The sequence below is a fragment of the Bos javanicus genome, chromosome 5, assembly GCF_032452875.1.
Source record: "Bos javanicus breed banteng chromosome 5, ARS-OSU_banteng_1.0, whole genome shotgun sequence".
In the NCBI taxonomy this organism is placed as follows: Eukaryota; Metazoa; Chordata; class Mammalia; order Artiodactyla; family Bovidae; genus Bos; species Bos javanicus.
This window is the reverse complement of record NC_083872.1, coordinates 85,477,533-85,500,106: the sequence shown is the minus strand read 5'-3', so window position 1 is coordinate 85,500,106 and position 22,574 is coordinate 85,477,533. Positions and strand designations below refer to the sequence as shown.

Below are 22,574 nucleotides of genomic sequence, written 5' to 3'. Positions count from 1 at the left end.
CCAAATGGATAGATGGTTTTAAAATTCAGAAAGACTACCATCAATAAGAAAATACAGAACACATCTGAAAAATTGGCTAAGCTTTGGTTTGACAAGGAATTCTAGCTCACTGGTTTTGTTTTTTGGCCACAGGGAAAGAGAGAGTAGTGGATCAAGCAGCACAATGGTTGATTCTGCTTTTGAACAGGACAACATAAAATCATGTGAAGCAAGTATGTATGTGTTTCTTTGGGATTGTTCTGCCAGTTTTGTGTGATTTGGAGAAATGGATTTTTTTATAAAACTTTCTTGTGTGTGTTTCAGTTAAGATGACCACAGATAAAACAGATTCTTCATCATGGAACTTCAAGGGGTTGGGTGGAGACTTGCCTAAAGGAGTCTTGTAAGCATTCTTACTTGTAATGTTTTCTCAAGCGCCTCAACTTTTCTTATGGATTTTCTTATTTCATAGATCTATGTATTTTATTTTATTTCTGGGCTTTCCTGCTGTCTCCAACAGTAAAGAATCTGCCTGCAATGCAGGAGTTCATTTCAGTTCATTTCAGTCACTCAGTCGTGTCCGACTTTTTGTGACCCCATGGACTGCAGCACACCAGGCTTCCCTGTCCATTACCAACTCCCAGAGCTTGCCCAAACTCATGTCTATTGAGTTGGTGATGCCATCCAATCATCTTATCCTCTGTTGTCCCCTTCTCCTCCTGCCTTCAATCTTTCCCAACAGTAGGGTCTTTTCCAATGAGTCACTTCTTTGAATCAGGTGGCCAAAGTATTGGAGCTTTAGCATCAGTCCTTCTAATGAATATTCAGGACTGATTTCCTTTAGGATGAACTGGTTTGATCTCCTGGTAGTCCAAGAGCCTCTCAAGAGTCTTCTCCAACACTCCAACACCACAGTTCAAAAGCATCAATTCTTTGGCACCTAGCCTTCTTTATGGTCCAACTCTCACATCCATACATGACTACTGGCAAAACCATTGTTGTGACTAGACAGACCTTTGTTGGCAAAGTAACATTGGCAAAGCAATGCAGGAGACCTGGATTTAATCCCTGGGTCTGGAGAATCTCCTGGAGAAGGGAATGGCAACCCACTCCAGTATTCTTGTCTGGAGAATTCCATGGACAGAGGAACCTGGTGGGCTATAGTTCATGAGATCTCAAAGAGTCAGACATGACTGAGTGACTAACACTTTCAACTTTTTCATGTATTTTATTTACGGTAAAGTCACTTAGCTCTGCTTGTGTGCATGTGTGGTAGGGCTAACATAATTTATTTTTAACTCTTAGCTATTATATCCTAATTGCATTAGAAGTAGTTTCACTAGGAACACAAATTGTGAAAGATTATGAAGTGTCACATAAATAAGCATTTTCTTGCTCATGAAAACTTTATTCTTCTTTGACTTTGTGTTTTCCACGCACGACAAGTTCTATCATACATAGAATTATGACATTGACCTTAAGCTCTTTGGGGGGGGGGGTTGCTTTTTTTTTTTTTAGTTGGAGTGTAATTGCTTTAATGTTGTATTAGTTTCTATTGTACAATGAAGTGAATCAGCTATATGTATACCTATATCCCTCTCTCTTGGATGTCCCTCCCATTCCACCCATCTAGGTCATTTTAGAGCACCAAGCTGAGCTCCCTCTGCTTTGTAGCAGGTTCCCACTAGCTAGCTATTTTACACATGGTAGTGTATATATGTCAATCATTATTACTGCTTCAATAGATACTTTTGAGAAGGCAATGGCACCCCACTCCAGTACTCTTGCCTGGAAAATCCCATGGATGGAGGACCCTGGTAGGCTGCAATTCATGGGATGGATAAGAGTCAGACACAACTGAGCGACTTCACTTTCACTTTTCACTTTCATGCATTGGAGAAGGAAATGGCAACCCACTCCAGTGTTCTTGCCTGGAGAATCCCAGGGACAGAGGAGCCTGGTAGGAGGCCGTCTATGGGGTCGCACAGAGTCGGACAGGACTGAAGCAACTTAGCAGCAGCAGCAGCAGATACTTTTAGATATTAATGAGAAAAGCTGTTTTCTGCTACACATGCATTTGGATATTAAGGAGAAGTGACTCTGTTCTTTATTTTTATTTTGAAAAAAATTTTTTGGCTGAGCCAACATGTGGCTTGTGGGATCTTAGTTCCCCGACCAGGGATTGAACCCAAGTCTCTGCTTTGGAAGCTCAGAATTGAAGCACTGAACCTGTCCTTCCTTATTTTATCTTTGCCACTTCAGGTTTATCTGTGCAAAAAGTGTGGACTAGGAACCGTGTAGCCAACCTATGCTAAAGTCTAGGAAAAGATGGCAAAGAAGAGAAGGCCTGGGACTCCTTGAAAAACACAGTTCAGACTCTCAAAGGGTTTAGGATCAAATGTCAGGGCAAGTGTGACAGCTACAAATATTAACAAGCTGTAGAAAATACTAGGAACCATGAGTACTAAATTGTGAGCTACAGGCTACAATGATAAAACTCTAGGAATTGTTTCCTAGTTAAAGGCCTGTTGAAACCGGCCAAGATTTCTGATTGAAAGCATCCAGTGTCAATTTATTTCAGGATTTTCCATAACCCAGGCAGAAGTAGGAACTCTTCAGTGTCGATAGAGACAGAAGTTGGGAGCAAAGTGAAGAGGAAGAAATGAAAGCTGTAAAAGTTGATTTCACAAGTGGCAGATGCTAAATATCTGGCAATTTTGGAAAAATCTTTGGTGTTATTGTAATAAGTGCTTGAATAAATACTGTGTATGTGAACTATGTTTATGAGGATGAATGAAAATAAAGTAGAAAATCTTCTTTATTTGTTTATTTTTGGTTGTGCTGGATCTTCATTGCTGCATGTGGGTTTTTCCTAGTCGTGGCAGTTGGAGGCTATTCTTTGTTGTGGTGGTTTCTTTTTTTCACACAGCAAAGGCTCTAGGCAGTGGGCTTCAGTAGTTACAGCATAAGAACTCAGTAAGTTGTGGCACGCGGGGCCTAGCCTGGGAGGGCTTCGGCAGTTGTGGCCTACAAGGTTTAGTTGCTCCGCAGCATGTGGAATCTTCCCAGACCAGGTATTGAACCTGTGTCCCCTACACTGACAGACGGATTGTTAACTACTGGACCGACAGGGAAGTCCTCACAGGAATATTTAAGCTTGTTTGGGCTTAACCATAAGCCTTACTTTGACTGGAAGGGATTAGTGATGTTGAAGTTTATGCCATTCATCCTTTTCCCCGCAGAGAGGTGCCTGATTTGATTACCTATATAGCAGACATGCATTTCAACAAGCAGAAATTGGAAGAGGAAAATAATAAATTGAAATTGGCATTGGAAAACTTGGAGGAAGCAAACAGAGAGTTATCAGAGGACTGTACTGAACTGCGCCTTCAGATAAAAAGGTGAGCCATGGTGTGGGTACTGTGTGCTGGGAATTCTCAGTTCCTTTTCCTTTTTTTTTTTTTTTTAATAAATTTGTTTTTTATTGAGATACAAGTCACAAAGCAGAAGAGTCACCCTGTTGAGGTATACAATTAGTTTAGTGTTTTTTAGTATATTCACAAGATTATTCACATGATCTAATTCCAGTTATTCACAAGTATATCCACATGATGTATTCACATGGTATCAAGTATATTCACATGATCAGGACATTTTCATCACTCCAAAAAGAAATCCCATACTGATTAACAGCCACTCCCTATGTCCTCCCCTCTCAGCCCCTGGCAACCACTAATCTACTTTGTATCTCTATGGATTTGTCTATTCCAAACATTTTCATATCCATGGAATCATACAGTATGTGACCTTTCTGTCTAGCTTCTTTCATTTAGAATCACATTTTCAAAGTTCATCCATGTTGAAGCATATATTGCTATTTCATTCTTTTTTATGACTGAATAATATTCCATTGTATAAATATACCTCAGTTTGGACATTTGGGTTAGCACCACTTTTTGGCACTTAAAAAACTGCTGTTATGAACATTTGTGTGCAAGTTTTTATGGGATCATATGTTTTCTGTTTTCTTGGTTATGTATCTAGGAGTGAAATTGCTATACTTTTTAAGACCTATACTTTGGTCTTCCCTGATAGTTCAGTTGGTAAAGAATCTACCTGCAATGTAGGAGACCCTGTTTCGATTCCTGGGTCAGGAAGATCCGCTGGAGAAGTGATAGGCTATCCACTCCAGTATTCTTGGGCTTCCCTTGTGGCTCAGCTGGTAAAGAATCTACCTGTAATGTGGGAGACCTGGCTTCGATCCCTGGGTTGGAAAGTTTCCCTGGAGAAAGGAAAGGCTATCCACTCCAGTATTCTGGCCTGGAGAATTCCATGGACTGTATAATCCATGGGGTCACAAAGAGTTGGACACGACTAACTGACTTTCACTTACAACCTATACTTTAGGGCTACCCAGGTAGCACTGGTTGTAAAGAACTTACCTGCCAGTGCAGGAGACATAAGAGACACAGGTTTAATCCCTGGGTCTGGAAGATCCCATGGAGAAGGAAATGGTCACCCACTCCAGTATTCTTGCTTGGAGAATTGCATGGACAGAGGAGCCTGGCAGGGTACAGCCCATAGCGTCACAAAGAGTCAGACATGACTGAAGCAACTTAACATGCATGCATGCAACTTATACTTTGTATTTTGAGAAACTGCCACACTTTTCCAAAGTTCCAAAGCGACTTTGGAAAACAGCTTTATTTTCCCACCAGTGAAACAACTTTACTTTCCCATCAGCAACGTTTGTTAGTTCTTTTCTAGCAATGATGTTCTCTATGTCCTTCAAGTCTCTGTGTAAGACCAATATGCATACAGGTCAAGTGTAAATCTATCCCAACATTCAGTGGTTCACTAGAACTCTACTTATGCAAAGTTCCATGCTGAGTATTATGAGAGATTCATCGATGAGTCAGGTTTAAAATGTGCCCTCAGGGTACCTGTTTGGCCACCTGATGCGAACAGCTGACTCATGCTGGGAAAGATTGAAGGCAGAAGGAGAAGAGGGCAACAGAGGATGAGATGGTTGGATGGCATCACCGATTCAATGGACATGAACTTGGGCACGTTCTGGGAGATGATAAGGGACATGGAAGCCTGACGTGCTGTAGTCCATGCAGTTGCAAAGAGTCAGACATGATTTGGAGACTGAACAGCAACAGGGTACCTGTAGCCTAGAAGGATGATAAGAACATTCATTACCTTAGCTTAAGCTAGAAAGGGATACTGGACCTTGAGGATGTAATAGATCAAGTGCAGACACTGGTAAAATAGATGAAGTGGGACATGCTTGAACATCAGAAAACAAGCAACCTGGTTCTCACAAAGTCTGTGTGTACAGGTGTCATCAGTTCAGTTCAGTCACTCAGTCGTGTCCGACTCTTTGCGACCCCATGAATCGCAGCATGCCAGGCCTCCCTGTCCATCACCAACTCCTAGAGTTCACTCAAACACGTCCATCAAGTCAGTGATGCCATCCAATCTCATCCTCTGTCATCCCCTTCTCCTCCTGCCTCCAATCCCTCCCAGCATCAGAGTCTTTTCCAATGAGTCAATTCTTCACATGAGGTGGCCAAAGTACTGGAGTTTCAGCTTCAGTATCAGTCCTTCCAAAGAACACCCAGGACTGATCTTTAGAATGGACTGGTTGGATCTCCTTGCAGTCCAAGAGACTCTCAAGAGTCTTCTCCAACACCACAGTTCAAAAGCATCAATTCTTTGGCGTTCAGCTTTCTTCACAGTCCAACTCTCACATCCATACGTGACTACTGGAAAAACCATAGCCTTGACTAGATGGACCTTTGTTGGCAAAGTAATGTCTCTGCTTTTGAATATGCTATCTAGGTTGGTCATAACTTTCCTTCCAAGGAGTAAGCATCTTTTAATTTCATGGCTGCAATCACCATCTGCAGTAATTTTGGAGCCCCCAAAATAAAGTCTGACACTGTTTCCACTGTTTCCCCATCTATTTGCCATGAAGTGATGGGACCAGACGCAATGATCTTCGTTTTCTGAATGTTGAGCTTTAGGCCAACACTTTCACTCTCTTCCTTCACTTTCATCAAGAAGCTTTTTAGTTCCTCTTCACTTTCTGCCATAAGGGTGGTGTCATATGCATATCTGGGGTTATTGATATTTCTCCTGGCAATCTTGATTCCATCTTGTGCTTCATCCAGCCCAGCATTTCTCATGATGTACTCTGCATATAAGTTAAATAAACAGGGTGACAATATACAGCCTTGACATATTCCTTTTCCTATTTGGAACCAGTCTGTTGTTCCATGTCCAGTTCTAACCGTTGCTTTCTGACCTGCATATAGGTTTCTCAAGAGGCAGGTCAGATGGTCTGGTATTCCCATCTCTTTCAGAATTGTCCACAGTTGATTGTGATCCACACAGTCAAAGGCTTTGGCATAGTCAGTGAAGCAGAAATAGATGTTTTTTCTGGAACTCTCTTGCTTTTTTGATGATCCAGTGGATGTTGGCAATTTGATCTCTTGTTCCTCTGCCTTTTCTAAAACCAGCTTGAACATTTGGAAGTTCACGGTTCACATATTGCTGAAGACTGGCTTGGAGAATTTTGAGCATTACTTTACTCTAGCGTGTGAGATGAGTGAAGACTCTACACATGGACATCACCAGATGGTCAACACTGAAATCAGATTGATTATATTCTTTTCAGCCAAAGATGGAGAAGCTCTATACAGTCAGTAAAACAAGACCGGGAGCTGACTGTGGCTCAGATCACGAACTCCTTATTGCCAAATTCAGACTTAAATTGAAGAAAGTAGGGAAAACCACTAGATCATTCAGGTATGACCTAAATCAAATCCCTTATGATTATACAGTGGAAGTGAGAAATAGATTTAAGGGACTAGATCTGATAGATAGAGTGTCTGATGAACTATGGACTGAGGTTCGTGACATTGTACAGGAGGCAGGGATCAAGACCATCCCCATGGAAAAGAAATGCAAAAAAGCAAAATGGCTGTCTGGGGAGGCCTTACAAATAGCTGTGAAAAGAAGAGAAGTGAAAAGCAAAGGAGAAAAGGAAAGATACAAGCATCTGAATGCAGCATTCCGAAAAATAGCAAGAAGAGATAAGAAAGACTTCCTCTGCAATCAATGCAAAGAAATAGAGGAAAACAACAGAATGGGAAAGACTAGAGATCTCTTCAAGAAAATTAGAGATACCAAGGGAACATTTCATGCAAAGATGGGCTCGATAAAGGACAGAAATGGTATGGACCTAACAGAAGCAGAAGATATTAAGAAGAGGTGGCAAGAATACACAGAAGAACTGTACAAAAAAGATCTTCACGACCCAGATAACCACGATGGTGTGATCACTCACCTAGAGCCAGACATCCTGGAATGTGAAGTCAAGTGGGCCTTAGAAACCATCACTATGAACAAAGCTAGTGGAGGTGATGGAATTGCAGTTGAGCTATTCCAAATCCTGAAAGATGATGCTGTGAAAGTGCTGCACTCAATATGCCAGCAAATTTGGAAAACTCAGCAGTGGCCACAGGACTGAAAAAGGTCAGTTTTCATTCCAATCCCAAAGAAAGGCAATGCCAAAGAATGCTCAAACTACTACACAGGTGTCATAGATGTTAAAATTCTGAACAGAAAAGTCCTCACTTAACTTGAAAACACAGAAAAGCATTCTAACATTGAACTCCTACCCTCACAATTTTTGACCATACTCCAAATCAATCTATAAAATTAAATATATATATATATATATGTATGTATATGTATTTATTTGGTTGCACCAAGTCTTCATTGCAGAGTGTGGGATCTTTAGTTGTAGCATGTGGGATCTAGTTCCCTGACCAGGGATCAAACCCAGGCCACCTGCATTGGGAGTGCAGATTTTTAGCCATTGGACCATCAGGGAAGTCCCCCGATCTGTAACATTAAAAAAAAATGCTAACCTCAGGCTCTCTCCATTCCATTGTTGGCTTATGTATTTGAAATATTCAGTTTCTTTAAAAAGAAAACAAGCTATGCTTTGAGTGAATGTGTGATGTTATTTAATAACTATTTGTGTAATTATATTAACTAATATTATGTCTTAGTAGTAGAAGGAAAGAACTGTGTGATTTAGCCAGTGATGGATTTCAAAGGGAGTATGCCAGTCCTTGGCTTCAGGAATATGTTTGTTTCCTTCTATCCTTTATCTCCCAGTGTACTCTACCTGAGTCCTTTCCCTTTCTAAGGACTGTGGAAGATCTTGAGTAAATTTTTTTTTTTTTCCTTTTACTATTGTTGGCATCTGGTTTGAATTTTCAGTGGTTTTCAACTTGGAGCTTAAAAACAGTCCGTGGCTTTAGTTAGTATCTTTGACGGTTATATTTGAGGTTTTGCTTATTGCCTTCTCTCCCCACCCCCACAGTGCCCACCAGGCTATTATGAGAACAAACCTGTTAAAAGAAGAACTGGAGGAACTGAAAATTACTATGAATGCTTCAGAAGAGCAGAAGACCATGATTGTAGCCCAGAACAAACAATTAGTAAGTCATCCAAGTACTTTGAAATCAGCGGATAGTTTATTTAACTGAAATCCAAATGGTTTATTTGGAGGCAAAGATCAGAAATCACAGGCTGATGAATGAATTGGTAACCCCTTAGAAAAGTAAAGATAAGTAGGATAAAAAATACTGTTTTCTTTTCAACCAGGGTTAAAATTCTTTACAAATGTTACATTTGCAATGGTTTGTGAAGATCTAGAATGCCTTCTGAAGTTAACAGGTGAATTTATAAATATCTGACACTGAAAGTCACATCTTCCAAAAAAAAAAAAATTGTGTGTCAAACTTTCACCTTTTTCTCAGGTTTTTAAAAACATTCATTTTTTTCAGCATGTACAGATTACTAATTAGCTCCATTAATCAGTCCTTAACACTAAATAAGCCCAGGCTTGTAATTTTTGGGGCAAAACATTATTTAGACTAAGCTTCAACTACCAGAGAAGTAATTATTTTTATGGAGACTGTTAAACTATTCTCTGGAGCTTCAGTAATAGTCTTCAAAATCCCTCTAGCACTATTTGAGCATTGCTAACCATGGTCAGGCATGGGGGGACAGTCAGCTGAAAGTCATTCAGACTGATTTATTTTTAGGTCTCTAAGGTATCAGGAAACTTGAATTTCAGGCCTGTGTCTTTCACTCATGACCTCCTACAAGCAACAGTTTAGCTTAGCTTTTGCTTCAACAATAAATGTGGAGACTGGACTCACTAAGTATCAGGTGACTCTGCAAGTCTCTATGAATACATTACAGCAAGGACTCAGTCTGGGACCACTAAAGAGCTTCTGTGTGGAAGTCATGTAGAGCAGTGACCAAGAGCTCACCTTTGGGAGTCAGACTGAGAACATGTAAGCCCCGTTTCTGAGGGCTGTGTAACTTTAGGCAAACCACATAACCTTTATTTTTTGTTTTCTCATCTTTCCTTCTCTGTCATGGTTAGATTGAGTCAAGGAGGAGAGTGACTTTTCACTGATACCAAGAAACTGGAAGCCAAAGGCTTAACCCCATATTGAGAATATTTTCCGACTAGGCTTATGTGCAATATGTCAATGCTATATTTAAGGTTGCTGAAAAAATGTTGATGACTCTGGAAGTAAATATTTGTTATTTTCATAAGCTTCTCAAATACTTTTAAATTATGTTTCTCTTAATAAATCAGGAGACAGAAAACCGGGCTCTGATTCTTAAGATTCGGATTCTCCAAGAAGAGGTATGTTGAAATTGTTAAGCAGACTATACAGATAAATATGGAAATCATACAATCATGGGTCCTGACCCTGGATTCATATGAAATTCAAATCATACGAATTTCAGGCTCCTGTGGGCAAAATACTAGGTTGCTTTGTCAAATGACAAATGAGAAAGAGTAGACAGGATTTTCCTGTTTGGACAGAAGTATATTACCTTTGTAATCCTCCTCATGTATTTCCTTCCTCATGTAATTTCATGAGGAAATAGTATTTAAGAAATTCAGACTTAAGATGAAATGAAATTAACCCATCTAAACAGTATGCAAATCAAGAAGGAAAATGTAGACGTTATTTAATAATTTTCCAATATTATTCCCCAAAACTAGATGGCAAAGGTCATTGATTCTAAGACCTAGATCTTAAATTCTTTGACAGTCTGACCTTGGAAAGGCCATTTATCTTCTGAGGGATTAATAATACCTATTCTCTACAGTTACTTTAAAAGTTAAGATAATCATGTGAAGCCATTTCGTTAACCATAATATACCTATATATATTAGTAAATATTAGTAAAATCTTTAAAAAAAGAAAACTTTTATGCAATATATTAATTATTATTTATTAATTAATTATAATTATTATAAATTAATAATTAATTAAATTATAATCAAATAATTAATTAAATAAATTATATATTATATATATTATTTAATATAATTAAATAATTAAATTATAATTAAATAATAAAAATAATTATTAATTATAATTAATTAAAATATTAATTAATATATATTAAGCAACAAAATTAAAACATTGAAAGAACAGGTAAAAAAGCTATTAGTAAGTTACTATTTTGAAGAAAAATTCTCTATAGGTATCTTTTGAATGTCAATCATTATGTATAGTTTTTTGGTTGTGCTTTATGTAAGTTTATTAGAGTTATTTATTAAGCTGCAATGAATGATCTGAAGAGTTATCCAATTCATGGCCTAAGTGGACATTCATAATGGATTGCAAAGGAACAGCTAAAGATTGGAAAAAAATCTTGTATTTTGTTTAGATATATTACAGCTGCCAGGCCAGGTTTCCATGAAACTAGTGCTTTTGAAGTAAGTTCCCAGTGTAAGATATTTTTCTTCTCATATTTAAGATGATTGACTACCATCAAAGAATTATAGTATACCAATTTAGAATTGAGATAGAAGGAAGGAGACTTAGAACTCTTCTTCATGAGATGACATTACGATGATTGACTTGTGTTAGAAAAGGCGTATAGATGTCACTGAATTTCCTTTAGGAGGTAAAAATCTGATGCATTGTGAAGAGCACAATGGCTTGGGTAATTATTCCACCGATTGCTTAGTCACTCAGTCGTGTCCTACTCTCTGCAAACCTATGGACTATAGCCCCCTGGCTCCTCTGTTCATGGGATTTTTCAGGTAAGAATACTGGAGTAGGTTGCCATTTCCTCCTCCAGGGAATCTTCCTGATCAAGGGATCAAACCCACATCTCCTGTGTGTTCTGCATTTGCAGGTGAATTCTTTACCCACTGAGCCATTGGGGAAGCCAATTATTCACTTACATTTATTTACTTCTTATACACACATTCACTGGGAGATAGACTCTATTCTAAGTGAATATGGACTTAAACAAAATAGCCTGTGTGAAACTAGCATGTTAGATGAGATTAGTGCCACCAAGAGAAGAAGAACAGAAAACGGCAATTTAAACTAGGGTGGTTAGGGGACTTCCCTGGTGGTCCAGTGGTCAAGACTCCACCTTTCAATGCAGGGGATGTGGGTTTGATGCCTAGTCTTGGAGCTAAAATTCCACCTGCCTTGTGGTCAAAAACACAAAAATAAAGGTTTACTTTATAAACTCTAGCTTATTGGGTGGTTAGGAAAAGTAGAACTGTGAAGTTAATTTTTGGTTAAAAACTATGAGGCTCATCTTGAAGAACACTCATGGCAGAGGAGATAGCAAGTCCAAAGTCCTCAGGCTGTAGCCTGCCCACCATTTTTAAGGGATAACAAGATCATTGTGGCTGGAGCAGAGGGAACAAGTACTACAAGGTGCTACAGAGAGTTGTGGGGACCTGGACCCCCAGGATCTTATAAAGGCATTGTTTGGACTCTGGTTGTTTATGCTGAGTGAGATGGGAGCTGCTGAACAGTTTTGAGCAGAGGAGTAACATCATATAATTTCAGTTTTACCAAGATTTCTCTGGCTCCTGGCTTTAGAATTAACTGTGGGGCGAGGGAAGAAGTGAGGAGACCAATTGGGAGGCTCTTGTATTAATATTAAAGCAGGCAAAAGTCAGTGAAGGCTTAGACTGAAGCAGGAACAAAAGTAGTGGATAAAGTATTCAGGTCAGTAAATGCTTTATAATATCCCAAAATATTTATTATATATCCAAGTAATATGTAAAATTCACTTCTAGTAGTTTCTATTAGAGAGTCCCTTGGACTGCAAGGAGATCCAACCAGTCCATCCTAAAGGAGATCAGTCCTGAATATTGATTGGAAGGACTGATGCTGAAGCTGAAACTCCAATACTTTGGCCACCTGATGCGAAGACTTGACTCACTTGAAAAGACCCTGATGCTGGGAAAGACTGAAGGCAGGAGGAGAAGGGGACAACAGAGGATGAGATGGTTGGATGGCATCACCAACTCAATGGACATGAGTTTGAGTAAACTTCAGGAGTTGGCGATGGACAGGGAGGCCTGGCATGCTGCAGTCCATGGGCTTGCAAAAAGTTGGACATGACTGAGCGACTGAACTGAACTGAATAGTTTCTAATGTCTCAGTGAAATACAGAGCAAAGTCATTGGCTGAGAGTGAGGATGTTGGAGGAGGTATTGGAAGTTCAAGGAGAGATAAAGAATGAAATAGGCCAGGAATTGGCAAACTTTTTGTGAAGGACATGATAGTAAATATTTTTAAGCTTGCCTGGCTAGAAGGACTTTGTCACAACCACTCACTTCTGCCATTGCAAGGTGAAGGAGGCTAAGGACAATCTGAAAACAACGGGCTCAGTTGTGTCTTAATAAAGCTTTATTTATAAAACCAAGTAGTCAGAGTTGGTCTCTGAAAATGGAGAACGGTAGTTGGTACAGTTTGCAAATCCTTGCTTTAGGCAAATGGCCATTTGAATAGATATGATATAATCACCAGAAAACCTTGAGATTAAAGCTTACAAATTTAATATGTGACCTATTGGTTTATTTGTATTTCTCTTTAACAATCATTATCAGAAAAGGTGCTGGCATGGAGTGGATGGCAATCTGAAATTAAGAAAATACTAAGAAATAGGGGAGAGCCAAGGGGATTGAAGGGATGTGGAAGTAAGAGATTGTAATGATTGGCCGTGAAAGAATTTAAGCTGAGTCAAGAGGTGACTGAGTTCATAGGAAGGTGGTAGGGTAATGAGAAAGTAGTGGGATCATTGGATTGCAGGTTCCAGTGGGGACTGAAGGTTTGTTGATGCACAAAGAAGTAATCTGGAAAGACAAGAAGTAATGGTTGAAGAGTTTAATTGCAAAATGCTTTTGCAATTAAGGTAACAGAAGGGTCACAGTTGCTGTAATGACAAATCTGAAGGTATGTCTAGGGAGTGAGTGGCCCAGGTAGAATGGAAAATAAGAAGGGATTACTGAGAATATTCCTGGATGATCACATTAAAAAGATTGTTATTTTTGGACAAAGTCTAAAGTTCTGTCCCTTAGTTTAAAATGGATTACGATGTCAATGATGAAAATATCACTTTCTAAAAAAGACTTTGTGATGTCCTTTTATGTTTTTTTTGGTCTAAATCTAAGAATACTATCTTACTTTACATTAGAATGCTAAGAACATTATGGATATATATAAATTGGAAGAGAAGATTGAGGACTTGTCTAAAACTGAGAAAGAGCACCAAGTAAGCACTTCTCAAATACTGGTAAAATATTTTCTTGCATCAAATTAATATTACTTTATGAAGGTGTTTGTGACTCATTGACACAATGACCTTTCATTATAAATTTTGAAATTTGTACTCTAGATGTCTGAGTTATATAAAAGACAGCTTCTGCTTTTTTAATGTAGCAGCTTTACTGATACATAACACATATGCCATTAAATTCACTCAGAGTCAGTGGTTTTTAGTATTAAATATATTCAGAGTTGTGCAACCATTACCAAAACCAATTTTAAAATACTTTTTCATCCAAAAAGAAATCCCTTTAGCGGTCATTTTCCATTCTTTCCCAACACTAGACAAACACTAATCAGCTTTCTATCTCCATAGATTTAGTTATTCTGGGCATTTCATATAAATGGGGTCATATACATTATATTGTCTTTTGTGACTGGCTTTCTTCACTGAGACTAGTGTATTAAGAGTTCATTCATGTCGTAGCATGTATCATTGCTTCATTTCCTTGTATTGCTGAATAATAGTCCATTATAGGAATATAGCACATTTTGTTCATTCATCAATTGCTGGACATTTAAGCTGTTCCTACTTTTTTTTTCTTTTTACTATAATGAGTAATGGTGCTATGAATATTCATGTATAAATTTTTGTGTGGATGTAAGTTTTAATTTCTCTTGAGTATGTATCTAAGAGTCAAATTACTACATCATATGATAACTATGTTTAACCTTTTGAGGAACTGCCAGATGTTTTTCCAAAGTAGCTATACCATTTTACATTTCCATTAGCTATGTATGAGGGTTCAAATTACTCCACATCCTTGCCACCATTTGCTATTATTTATATTTTTTATTCTAGTGACAATTTCTAATTTAATAGTATCTAATTTTTCAAATTATTAAGTTAGGGAAAAGTTCAGCTATTGTACCTTCTTAATGCAAAAAATGAGAGATGGAAAAAAGTCCATCTTGATTTTTTAATTCAACTCTATTGAATAAAGAAATTATATCTTACAAAAATGATTTTTTAATCTATATTGATAAAAGTATCTATTTAGTGTATATTTTTGTTATATCTGCCATATTTTATTATCAGGAAACAGAAAGTGACTATTACTAAATTCAGGAATTTGTGTCATGCTTTTTGTTATCTCTGATGGTTTATTTGAACAGTATTTTTTGCTTTATTATATGTTTGAAATGATGTACTTAAAATTCATATCTATATGTGGAATTCTCACTTTTCCTAGCAGACACTCAATTCCATGTGTGTATGTACATATACATATATTATAGCCATTATAATGTAGACATTAAACATTGATTTTATTCTAGGAATGACTGTTTTGGAAAATATAACTGCCATAAACTAGTGGAAAGAGCCAGAGAAGATGTGGATTCAAATCCTGTCTTCTCGACTTAAAAGCTTTATGGCAGTGGTGGTTTAGTCACTAAGTCTTGTCTAACTCTTATGACCCCATGGACTGTAGCCTGCCAGGCTCCTCTGTCCATGGGGATTCTCCAGGCAAGAATACTGTGGGTTGCCATTTTCTTCTCCAGGGTAAAAGCTTTTAACCCCAAGCAATTAGTTAACTTCTTTAAATCTCAGTTTTTCCATCTATTAAATGGGTACCTCATCCACAAGCTTGTTGGAAACTCAAATGAAAGGATTATGTGAAAATACCTCGAGGACTATAAAGGAATATCAAACATGTATGATTATGATGACAATTCTTCTGACTATGCTATTATTTTTCCAAGTTTTCCATTCAAACAATATACATTTTTCTCAATTACATCCTACTTAGGAGTCTATGCCAACAAGCTTGCTTTGGTTTAAACTGATAATATCCTTAATATTCACTTTGCTAAAAGAAAGCTTGAACATTTTTACACTGTTTTTTAAAAGAGGAAGAGCCTTTTGCATGCTCATATGGAGTCTGTGTTCATGTCCTACCTAGATTTTTCTTTTCACCAAAAAATGAACACACTCTATGTCCTTTTATTATGTGAAGTGTGAAACAGTGGGAAGAGCCCTTGGCTGAAGTTGGAGACTCAGATTCTAGGCTCTGTTCTGTCACTTACTAGGTGTGACATCGGGCAAGTCTCTGGATAGTGCTGAGCTTGGATTTCCTTCCTGGTAGAGAGAGGGCAATAACCTTGGCCTTGAGGGTTGTTGTGAGGCTAATGGGAAGGCTCTTTATAAAGTGAAAAATGCATGCATATAAAAAATGCTTCAGAAACATGTCTCCTGATTGTGCCATGATTTTGTGGCATTGTCTTTTACCAAAGCAATGTCCTAGTGGCCTTCCCTAAATGTGTTTCTTTTCAGATGCAGTTACACATGTATGAAAACACTTTGCTTAATACAGATGCAAGTTTACAGAAGGTTGGTACTGTCTCTGTCCATGGAATCCTGGAGACTCCCTCCAAGTAATAGAGGAAGGCGATGATATTTGCATAACTCCACCCCTGTTAAAATATCTGATTCTAATATTCTGTCATAAGACATTTCTTTATTTGTAAGAATAAAAATTGTTCTTCTGAGTGAAGAATATTGACTTTTCCACTTGGGATATTTAACATATCCTCTGTAAATTCTGGTGATATTCATTCCTTTATTCAACAATATTAGTATGCCAATTTGCCAGTCATTGGCTAAATAGTGGTGATGAAGTGTTTTGTTTTGTTTGTCTTTTGTCTTTAATTGAACCCACGCCCCTGCTGTGGAAGCGTGGAGTCTTAACCGTTGGACCAACCGGAAACTCCCTGTGATGATGAAGTTTTAATTCATAACAACATTAACGAATGTACAGTCATTCATTTCAGGGAAAAACAATATATCCCGAGTTATGTTCTACCTAGTTTGACTGATTAATTTGATAGATAAGTATTACTCTATTTATATTTGTCTCTCATGATCATAGCCTATTTGGTAACAAACTTTCCTGGCTACAGCGATGCTGGTTTGGTGGTTTTAAGAGACACAGAAAGGAGGCAGCCTAAGTTAATAAGCTTCCACGTTCAAAGACAGGAAGGGGAAGGAGGAGCAGTATTTCACTTCCTTTCCCTGCAGTTTATGACATTTCAAAGGCATCCTTAGCTTGTGGACATTGACCAGAATACTGACTATGGTACCAACTGTGTCTCCTCCTCATGGGCAGTCTCTCCCCATGTAGTGACATTGTAGTAGCCATGACTGCTCACTTCCTCCATAACTTTAGTCCTTCCACCACTCTGCACTCCCGCCCAGCACTCGTAAGATACTTCTCAGGCCCCAGGCATCATGCCATTCATGGGACACAACTACAGGTCAGGCACTGACTGTACTCTCTGGTCTTGGAGTACAAACTATGATTTTTAAAAGATATGGTTTGAACTGGGTAAAATTGGATGCTTTTATAATTTATTAGTCATTTTGCAGGTAAAAACTGCTTTTTTTTTTTTTTTTTCCTTAAATAGGCCGTAGTAATAAAATTTTGACTTGGATTTTAACATTGCCTTTCAGGGTATGGTTTCACTGGACCAGGCAGAGATAGAACATAATAACACAGTCAGATAATAGATGCCTCGCTACCCCTTATGTTTTTCTGTAGTTTTAATCACAAACCCAGACTAGCTGAATTTTCAAATCATGAGATTCATAGGTCTCATCACATCATTAGGCATATATAATTCTTCTTTGACTCAGATTGCTAGTCTAGTAAATGTGATTTGGTAAACTCATACATTTATTTGCTATTAATTCGCTCTCCTACTTTTCAGAAGGATGTAAGTATAGAAGAGCTTAAGTCAACGATCATAGAATATGGAAGCATTATTGAGGTATACCATAATAATCTCACAACTTGCAAGGTGGGGATTTTAAATGGAAATGTGAATGTCCCAGTAGAGTAACATGGGCAGCCTAATGTTGTGTGTGATTCCAGAACTTACGAGGGGAGAAAAACAAGCTGGCTCAAGAGTTACAGCACTTACAACAGGAATTCATGATGTAAGTACAGAGTAACCTCTCACCGACTTTCCGTCACGTGTCCCCCCACTCCACAGTATTCACTGGCTGAGCTGTGTGCAGTTCTTTGAACATGCCACGTTCTTACCTCCTGTAACTTTGTGATGTTTTCTCAGCTTCTCTCCTAAGAGTACAGATTCCTTCACACGTTTTCCATCAACCTTCCTCACTCACCCTTACTTTTCTCATGTCTTGAGATTAAGTAATCTTTCTGAGTGCATGCATGGCATGTTGTTTTTACCTTTTTCCTGACACACTCTACCTTGTGTTATCATTTGATTCTGATTTTGTATAACATGCTAATCCAGAAGTCCATAAGCAGCAAAATGAGTAAAGTCAGTGGGGTAAGCGCACATACTTATATTAGGGGGGTGAAAACGAAAGTACCTTAGCCAGGTAAAGACGGGGTGTTACTCTGCTTAGCTCCAGATAGTTGTTACATTAAGAATATATGGACCCAGTGTGACCACATATTCTGATTGTTTAAAGAAAAGCAAGACATCTAGATTTTTAGTGAAAAATTTAAAAATTCAACTATTGGCTCCAATTCTTAAAAAGAAAGTATGGCTTACCTGGTTGCAACGACCTAGAATCACTAGTGTGTGCAGCACCTGGAGGGCAAAGACTACCTCTGTTTCTCTCTGTAGTCTTACGTACCTTATGACGTCCTTATACAGCACACATAAGTGCTTACCGTTTGGTGATAAATAAATCTTATTCTTGTGACTTAAAACATAAGGCATACCTAACCAGACCAGACTACTGTTGTTTTTTTTTAAGAAATGGAATGCAATTAAATGTCAGTGGAGAGCATAAAAGTGTCGACTCTGAAGGAGTAAAATCGCTACACTGCGAACTCATTCTTGCTCAGTCTGCAGAGGTAGGTAATTACCATCAAATGGAAACCTTTACAAAAATAATCAGCATGTGCAATAGCTTGCTATTAAGTAAAGGTCTGTATCTTGCTGAAGATCACCCATGACATTTTGAGGGACTCCACTGATAGTTTGTGGAACCTAAGTCTAAAGTTTCTTAGCCTGGAAGAATGAATCTTTTTCAAGTTATGGCTGAAAACTATAGTGAGACTCCAGCATGGGGTATGGAAATGTGTGTTCAGTGAATCTGGACTTTAAAAATCTTGATATATTTGTATACACACAGATACAGTGTGCACACACACACACACACACACACACATATATTTGGCCACATGGCATGCGTGATCTTAGTTCCCCAAGGAGGGTTCGTACCCAAGTCCTTGGCAGTGAGAGTGTGGGATCCTACCCACTGGACTGCCAGGGAATTCTCAAGAAATCTTTACTATCTTGATATTTTTCAGGACTACCTGCAGTGATCCCCAGCCTGGGGTCTGAAAGATTGTGGTAGAGATCATGGACTATTTTTAGTATTTCTTCAAGTCCCAAAGTAAATGTATCTACCAAAAATTTACTTGTTTCATTTACATTGTTTTATGCAGAAACATGAAATTTCTTTGCTTGAGAATATAATTGTACCGACTTAAATTAATGACACTGATTATTATATTCTGAACATAAATTAGCATTTTTATATATTTGGGGTTAATTTTAAAATAGCAAAATGAATTAGTGCCTTAAAACCTCCAGCCTGTTGGTAGTGCTTTACAACAGGGGTGGAAACAGTCACACGCCTTCTTGTGAATGCAATGTTGGAACCTGACTCCCTAGTATATTTTTGTTCCTTTGCACTTTCCAGTTGTGTGCTTGGAATGCTAGGAAATGTTTTCTGGCAGATTGCTTTCTTTCACTACTTGGATGGTCTTCCCATGTTGGTAGATGATAGATTTGTCCAGAATGTCCTCCTGTTGACAGCTGTGCTATGACCTTGAAAGGAGAGAATGTCCTTGGGGCAAATATCATTTGAATATCTCCTGCCAAGGATGCAGGGCGACATATGTTGCTTCACCTAAGGCATTCTCAGGCAGTCTTGAACATTCTGCTGAGGACTGTGCTTTCCTGACATTCTGTTGCAAAGACGCGTCATTTTTTTTAGTGTGCTTTTGAAACCAAGCCGAACTGCCAGACTGAATGACATGGTGGCTAATCTACCACAGCGATGTGTTTTTATCCCCTGTCCTCTGAGGTAATAGTGATGCCAAGATGCCAGCCTGTAAAGTTTTATAATTCTGAACAGGGGTTAAACAGCTGGCAACACTCTGGTGCTGAAGTTTATCTCACTATTGGATTAGGAAGTCTTTGCCTTCTAATTGGAATCTGAAATAAGAGCCCAATCACTTTTTTCCAACTGACAGCAAGGAGGAAGTTAAACGTGCTGTTGTCATATATCTAAAGTATGAGAGGACGCAGAGACTTGGAGAGAAGTATGAGAAACTTGCTTTGTGAAACATCATCTGAGAGCATCTTCTATGAGTGGAAGAGAGACAAAAACACCAGTCTGTTTTCAGTGGGATTTGTTGAATGCACCCTCCCGTGACCAGCAGTTTTCTTTTTCTGAGAATTTCTTTCCTGTTGCTTCTTTTCATAAAATTAGAGCTGTAGAAGTTTATATCATGTAAATGTAAATGTTATCTATTAGATATATGAGTGTCCTTTAAGAATGAGTAAATGTTAAGCTGAAGGCATCCAAGAGAGGAAATGAGCAGTTTGGGGAGGGGTGGTGTGTAGAAGTAGTTCCAGGTGGCGCTATGGGTAGAGAACCCGCCTGCCAATGCAGGTAAGATGTAAGAGATGTAATGATGTAAGAGATATGGTCTTAATCCCTGGGTCAGGAAGATCCCCTGGAGGAGAGCATGGCAACCCACTCCAGTATTCTTGCCTGGAGAATCCCATGGATAGAGGAGCCTGGCTGGCTACAGTCCACGGGGCCATAAAGAGTCAGACACGATTGAGTGACTTTAGCATGCACGCACGAGGATTTCATAAGATAATTTAGAGTGTTTGATGGGGATCATTACATTGACCCATGGGCATCATTTTCATAAAATAAAAATAATGAATATTCTTTGTTAGGATGACAAGGTTGTGGACATTTTGGTAATTGTTTCAGAACAATGAAACTGAGTGGCAGTGCAATTTAATCAGCTTGTCATCTCTGGACATGATAATGGATGAAGAAATGCTGCTGTTACTGACAGAACTTGAACAAAAGGGAGTGGAGTTCACAGCTACGCTTCAGAATCTGGTATTGTATAACATCTGCATATCGTATACTGTTTCACTGGCCAGCAAGATCTACAGATAACTGACCTACAGCCTGTTTGCTGAGCACAGGCGTATCTTTGTGTTGAGAACAAAATATATCCTACTATGAAATGAAAAGATTTTTCTCAAATCTTCCTAATGTGCATCTTCTAATTCTGGGTCAATCAGGACTAACAGGCTGACCATTAGGTATAGATTGCTTGAGCTTATATTCCCTACAAGTTAATCTTTAATATCAGAGGGCTGAAGACTATTGAACTCCTTCTAGCTAATGACTAGTACTTCTTTTTCCATTTTAATTAAAAAAAAACATTTCTTCATTTATTTTTGGGTGTTGGGGCTTAGTTGTAGCACAAGGGATCGTTTGTTGTGGCACACGAGCTTCTCGCTACTTGTGGTATGTGGGTTCCAGAGCACGTGGGCTGTGTAGTTGTGGCAAGAGGGCTCAAGCATTGTGGTGCATGTGCTTTGTAGCATGTGGGATCTCAGTTCTTCGACTAGGGATTGAACCCCCGTCACCTGCATTGGAAGAAAAGTTCTTAACCACTGGATTACCAGGAAAGTCTCTCTCTATCTCAATTTTTGACTGGGAATCCTAGATGATCAGAGAAAGCTGAGAGCAGCATTTTCATGTAGGTATTTCCAGTTCCTTTCACAGTGTCTAGCACACTGTTGTTGTTTAGTCACTAAATCATGTCTGACCCATAGCCTGCAGCATGCCAGGCTTCCCCGTCCTTCACTGTTTCCCAGAGCTTGCTCAAACACACGTCCATTAAGTCGGTGATGCCATCCAACCGTCTCATCCTCTGCCGCTCCCTTCTCCTCCTGCCTTTAATCTTTCCCAGCATCAGAGTCTTTTCCAATGAGTTGACTTTTTGCAGGTGGCCAAAGTATTGGAGCTTCAGTATCAGTCCTTCCAATGAATACTCAGGGTTGATTTCCTTTGGGATTTACTAGTTTGATCTCCTTGCAGTCCAAGGAACTCTCAAGAGTCTTCTCCAGCACCAGGATTTGAAAACATCAGTTTTTTTGGTGCTCAGCATTCTTTATGCTCCAACTCTCACATCTGTACATGACTACTGGAAAAACAATAGCTTTGGCTATATGGACCTTTGTCTGCAAAGTGGTATCTCTGCTTTTTAATATGCTATCTAGGTTTGTCGTAGCTTTTCTTCCAAGTAGCAAGCGTCTTTTAATTTCATGGCTGCAGTCACTGTCTGTAGTGATTTTGGAGCCCAAGAAAATAAAATCTGTCACTGCCTAGTCTAAGTAGATAATATTTAATTTAATGAATGAAAAAATATCCATGAAAATGCTTGCTTCCTTCTATTTGAGACGGAAATAAAATGGGTAGGTGTTGTTCTGGAAAATAGTTTTAACTGATTTATTCAGCATATGTAGAGTAGAGAGTTAGCATCTTCGCATGGCAACATCCTGGGATAAAGGAAAGTCACTGGGTGGCATTAGATAACAAGGAATTCTCTCTGATGGCTTTCTAAATTGCCTATATTAAACCTTGTCTAAATTACTTCTTTTTATATGCCTTTCACTGAATTCCTATTTGAAGGTATGGAATTCTTTTTCAGCATGAAGATGTTTCTGAAGTTGAAACACTAATTGATCATTTTCTACTGTGGGTAACTAATCCAGAGATTACTGTGAAAGAAAAGTGGGAGAACAAGCTTACTGTAAGTGTTCTGAATTTTTGTGATTTTCCTGGTTTATCTTCTACATTCT

The 22,574-nt window shown here is 38.6% G+C and overlaps 1 protein-coding gene across 1 annotated transcript in view; it reads left to right on the top strand.

Moving 5' to 3' along the window:
* Positions 1–293: 293 nt before the first annotated feature.
* Positions 294–22,574, top strand: part of LOC133248003 (uncharacterized) — an 88,513-nt gene continuing 66,232 nt past the window's right edge. The window contains exons 1-11 of the mRNA XM_061417596.1: positions 294–382; positions 3,222–3,380; positions 8,384–8,501; positions 9,677–9,727; positions 13,552–13,629; positions 15,958–16,014; positions 17,391–17,450; positions 17,555–17,619; positions 18,418–18,517; positions 20,683–20,817; positions 22,424–22,525. Of these exons, the coding sequence (XP_061273580.1) occupies positions 309–382; positions 3,222–3,380; positions 8,384–8,501; positions 9,677–9,727; positions 13,552–13,629; positions 15,958–16,014; positions 17,391–17,450; positions 17,555–17,619; positions 18,418–18,517; positions 20,683–20,817; positions 22,424–22,525 (999 nt within the window). The 5' untranslated portion in view covers positions 294–308. The remainder of the gene's footprint in view (positions 383–3,221; positions 3,381–8,383; positions 8,502–9,676; positions 9,728–13,551; positions 13,630–15,957; positions 16,015–17,390; positions 17,451–17,554; positions 17,620–18,417; positions 18,518–20,682; positions 20,818–22,423; positions 22,526–22,574) is intronic.